Here is a 5,400-nt window from a genome sequence, read left to right as displayed (position 1 = left end):
ACACACACACACACACACACACACACACACACACACGTTTGTTTCTGTGTATTGTGGGGACTTTCCATAGACTTCTATTACTTTTATACCAACCAAACAATATTTTCTATCCCCTACCCTTACAGAAAACCAGTTTGCATTGTTACACTTTCAGATAAACATCATTTACTATTTTTAATATTTTTTTCCCTCGTGGGGACCACAGGCCAGTCCCCACAATGTCAACATTTTCAGGTTTTACTATCCTTGTGGGGACATTTGGTCCCCACAATGTAGCATAAACGAGTACACACACACACAAATGTATATAATAATTTTGCATCATATAAGCATATCCCCATAAGAGCAAGGCAGTGTTTTATTGCAAAGCTTCAAATCATCTCAATTTCTTTTCCAGTTCTTCAGGTTAATGTGTCTCATTTTTATTTAGGATGGCATTAAATACACCTGAGACACTCTGTAAAGTCCTCCTTCAGAAAAAGTGCTTCATTTATGCTATACAGTTATACTTCCGCATCAGAGAAGGACTTGCTCCCATTCTCTTTGTTACGAATGGTAGGCATTGAATTTGTGCAGGTATTTGTGCGTGAAACTTCCTCTGTGAAAGCGGTTTCCAAAACCTTCAGGATTGACTTGCGCACCTTGTCTTTAAAGTCTTGTCCCATGAAAACATACAACAGTGGGTTCAGGCAGCTGTTTAGGAAAGCCAAACTGGTCGCAATGGGAATTCCAACAGTGGTGACATATTGCAGGGTGGAGCTGTATTTTGTTCCCATGTGGTTTACCATCTCAATGAGCACCAGAATATGGTAAGGAGCCCAACACAGAAAGAAGGCAGTGATCACTGCAGCAATGATCTTGAAGGGACGTCCAGTTCGGCCAGACATGGACCGGTTTCTTTGGAGACGATGGATGATGACCGCATAGCAGGAGACGATGATCACAAAAGGCACCACAAAGCCTATGATGAAACGGGTAATGATCATGGCACGATGCCGTAGCACACGGAGCTCCACCACCTCTGGTGTTTCATAGTCATCAGAGAATGCAAAGTTGTTGAAGCAGTTGATGATGTTTGGGTTACTGTGGTCTGGTGCAGTGTCCTTGAAGACAAAGTAGGGTGAACTCAGCACCAGGGCGAATAACCAAACTCCAAAGCTCACCACAGAAGCTCGGCTCACATTCCGATGGTTTTGTGCCCAGATAGGACGCACCACAGACACACAGCGGTCAACGCTGATCACAACCAGGATGTACACACTGGCAAACATGTTGAGGAAACTGAGAGTGCTGTTGAATTTGCACATGAACTGGCCAAAAGGCCAATGGAAACCCATAGCTGTATAAGCCACGCTGAGAGGGAGGAAGGCAGTGAAGAGGAAATCTGCTACAGCAAGGTTCAGAAACCAGACCGTGTTGACTGTCCTTTTCATTTTGAATCCAGTAACCCAAATGACAATGCCATTCCCAACCACTCCAAGTACAAAAGCCAGACTGTAGACTATCAGTGACATGATATTAAGAGATTTCCTGAGATCTGTATCCTCATCATAATCATCATAGTCATCTTCATACTCGGATGAGCTGTAATTGAGAGGACTGTTCGTAAAATTGTATGGATCCATCATTGTACCTTCAAACCTAGGTTGACAGAACAAATATGGTATTTAGTAAATAATTGTAAGCAGACAGATATACCTAAACTTGATCTAGACAGAAAAGGAACGAACTATCATGTTGTTCTGCTTTTGTCCACTGGAGGCCAGAATTGGAGTAGTAAAGTGAGGCTTTGCAATAGAAAAGCTCTGAACATCATCTGAAAGCATTTTCTCTACTCTCAGCCATGTAGAATTTAACATGGGAAATTCTCCATCTATTCAGATACGTAATTGTTCCTGTTTTATGGTGAACATGTGGCAGCTGTCTACAGTGCATTAAACTGAACTCGTGCAAAATGTCAATTTTTTTCTCCAGTTTTTACATCAATTCATTCCATGTGCAGTATGCTATAGCAGAGCCTAAAGGGAGTGTCGTTTTTATGTAAATATATAGCCTAAGTAAAATCAAATTATGTTAGGCTAAATAATATATATAGGCCTATATATATATATATATATATATATATACAATTTTTGGTTTGATCTCTTCTGTAACAGACATCCGAGTTGATATGGAAAGATGCTCAAATGACTGTATCATAAAATGTTCATACATTTGAAAAATTATATTTAATCACATCTAAAAGTTTCATTTCACAATAAGACAATCATATTAAAGCGTGCTGCTTACCTAGAGTTGCCTTATAAGTGACTTCCACAAAATAATTCGATCACAGCTGTGACTCGCGAAAGAGCAAAACTGCAATAATCTCTCTTGTTTCTTGTCGGGAAACTCAATCCCAGTTTGGAGTGACGTCACATCACCACCCTCTTAGTTCTACTCGGTTATTTGTGTAGCTGCTCCCTTTTTATCACAATTGTATAGTATTTTTCTTGTAGGTTTGACCAAAGCGGTGTGTTTATGTACACAATGCACTGATACTGTCAGACTAATCATTTGTGGAGGCGACAAGCCTCTTCTACGGGTTATAACTTGCCGAATATTTCCAACATTTGAGAGCCGTGGAATGACTGCGGTTTCCCGAATGCGGTACCGCAAGCTGCCATTCCCTGACAAAAACAGTATGTTTGGAAAAACGAGTTAGGTGATCTCATAAGTGAAATATTGAATCACACGATGATGTTCGACAACTTTAACGGTGTAGATAATTTAATATACACTTGCAATTGTACCTGCAGTATTATCTGCCTTTATAACAATAATTGAATATCTCCTGCATGGCTTTTCTAAAACTTGAATTCATCTAGGCCTACTTCTTAAATGTACAGACCATAAATGTCAAGTTTTAAATTTGCCGTCTTTGTATTGCTTTCTCTAAACTTGAGTTGTATGAACATCTATCAAGTTTTCCTATATGTTTTATTGGTGAGTGTGATTTGACCAAGTAGCCTACAACATATTCCTGGATCAACATCCTTGTTGATCCTGGAACATCATTCCAATCAACCAATCAGAATTGAGAGATAACTTTTCAGGAAATGTCAGTTTTAGGCTTACAATCAGGATTAGGTGCTTCTTTCCCTCTGATTTTAGGAATAAATTATGGGTAAATTTAGGTTTATGGGTGGGGATTGGGTTAAGTCTGTATTTGTGAACAGTAATGTTGATCCAGGATCAACAAAAGATGTTGATCCAGGAACATGGCTTACTGATGGATGATGACCGCATAGCAGGAGACGATGATCACAAAAGGCACCACAAAGCCTATGATGAAACGGGTAATGATCATGGCACGATGCCGTAGAATACGGAGCTCCACCACCTCTGGTGTTTCATAGTCATCGGAGAATGCAAAGTTGTTGAAGCAGTTGATTATGTTTGAGTTGCTGTGGTCGGGGGCAGTGTCCTTGAAGACAAAGTAGGGTGAGCTCAGCACCAGGGCGAATAACCAAACTCCAAAGCTCACCACAGAAGCTCGGCTCACATTCCGATGGTTTTGTGCCCAGATAGGACGCACCACAGACACACAGCGGTCAACGCTGATCACAACCAGGATGTACACACTGGCAAACATGTTGAGGAAACTGAGAGTGCTGTTGAATTTGCACATGAACTGGCCAAAAGGCCAATGGAAACCCATAGCTGTATAAGCCACGCTGAGAGGGAGGAAGGCAGTGAAGAGGAAATCTGCTACAGCAAGGTTCAGAAACCAGACCGTGTTGACTGTCCTTTTCATTTTGAATCCAGTAACCCAAATGACAATGCCATTCCCAACCACTCCAAGTACAAAAGCCAGACTGTAGACTATCAGTGACATGATATTAAGAGATTTCCTGAGATCTGTATCCTCATCATAATCATCATAGTCATCTTCATACTCGGATGAGCTGTAATTGAGAGGACTGTTCGTAAAATTGTATGGATCCATCATTGTACCTTCAAACCTAGGTTGACAGAACAAATATGGTATTTAGTAAATAATTGTAAGCAGACAGATATACCTAAACTTGATCTAGACAGAAAAGGAACGAACTATCATGTTGTTCTGCTTTTGTCCACTGGAGGCCAGAATTGGAGTAGTAAAGTGAGGCTTTGCAATAGAAAAGCTCTGAACATCATCTGAAAGCATTTTCTCTACTCTCAGCCATGTAGAATTTAACATGGGAAATTCTCCATCTATTCAGATACGTAATTGTTCCTGTTTTATGGTGAACATGTGGCAGCTGTCTACAGTGCATTAAACTGAACTCGTGCAAAATGTCAATTTTTTTCTCCAGTTTTTACATCAATTCATTCCATGTGCAGTATGCTATAGCAGAGCCTAAAGGGAGTGTCGTTTTTATGTAAATATATAGCCTAAGTAAAATCAAATTATGTTAGGCTAAATAATATATATAGGCCTATATATATATATATATATATATATATACAATTTTTGGTTTGATCTCTTCTGTAACAGACATCCGAGTTGATATGGAAAGATGCTCAAATGACTGTATCATAAAATGTTCATACATTTGAAAAATTATATTTAATCACATCTAAAAGTTTCATTTCACAATAAGACAATCATATTAAAGCGTGCTGCTTACCTAGAGTTGCCTTATAAGTGACTTCCACAAAATAATTCGATCACAGCTGTGACTCGCGAGAGCAAAACTGCAATAATCTCTCTTGTTTCTTGTCGGGAAACTCAATCCCAGTTTGGAGTGACGTCACATCACCACCCTCTTAGTTCTACTCGGTTATTTGTGTAGCTGCTCCCTTTTTATCACAATTGTATAGTATTTTTCTTGTAGGTTTGACCAAAGCGGTGTGTTTATGTACACAATGCGTCAGACTAATCAGACTAATCATTTGTGGAGGCGACAAGCCTCTTCTACGGGTTATAACTTGCCGAATATTTCAGAGCCGTGGGAGCCGTGGAATGACTGCGGTTTCCCGAATGCGGTACCGCAAGCTGCCATTCCCTGACAAAAACAGTATGTTTGGAAAAACGAGTTAGGTGATCTCATAAGTGAAATATTGAATCACACGATGATGTTCGACAACTTTAACGGTGTAGATAATTTAATATACACTTGCAATTGTACCTGCAGTATTATCTGCCTTTATAACAATAATTGAATATCTCCTGCATGGCTTTTCTAAAACTTGAATTCATCTAGGCCTACTTCTTAAATGTACAGACCATAAATGTCAAGTTTTAAATTTGCCGTCTTTGTATTGCTTTCTCTAAACTTGAGTTGTATGAACATCTATCAAGTTTTCCTATATGTTTTATTGGTGAGTGTGATTTGACCAAGTAGCCTACAACATATTCCTGGATCAACATCCTTG

At 39.5% G+C, this 5,400-nt stretch overlaps 2 protein-coding genes across 2 annotated transcripts; both read right to left on the bottom strand.

Annotated features, from left to right (window-relative positions):
• Positions 1-286: 286 nt before the first annotated feature.
• On the bottom strand, positions 287-2,347 carry fpr1 (formyl peptide receptor 1). Its single transcript, XM_016520600.1, has 2 exons — positions 2,290-2,347; positions 287-1,641 (listed from the first exon to the last, which is right to left on the bottom strand). The coding sequence occupies exon 2, from the start codon at positions 1,626-1,628 to the stop codon at positions 504-506; it is 1,125 nt and encodes a 374-aa protein (XP_016376086.1). The 5' UTR covers positions 1,629-1,641; positions 2,290-2,347; the 3' UTR covers positions 287-503.
• Positions 2,348-3,265: 918 nt separating this feature from the next.
• On the bottom strand, positions 3,266-4,722 carry LOC107714667 (chemokine-like receptor 1). Its single transcript, XM_016520596.1, has 2 exons — positions 4,653-4,722; positions 3,266-4,004 (listed from the first exon to the last, which is right to left on the bottom strand). Exon 2 carries the CDS (start codon positions 3,989-3,991, stop codon positions 3,266-3,268), a length of 726 nt encoding a protein of 241 aa, XP_016376082.1. The 5' UTR covers positions 3,992-4,004; positions 4,653-4,722.
• Between the last annotated feature and the right edge of the window lie 678 nt (positions 4,723-5,400).

The sequence above is a fragment of the Sinocyclocheilus rhinocerous genome, unplaced genomic scaffold (genome assembly GCF_001515625.1).
Source record: "Sinocyclocheilus rhinocerous isolate Xijiao unplaced genomic scaffold, SAMN03320098_v1.1 scaffold2194, whole genome shotgun sequence".
NCBI classification, from domain to species: Eukaryota; Metazoa; Chordata; class Actinopteri; order Cypriniformes; family Cyprinidae; genus Sinocyclocheilus; species Sinocyclocheilus rhinocerous.
This window is presented reverse-complemented; position numbering and strand designations above follow the sequence as displayed.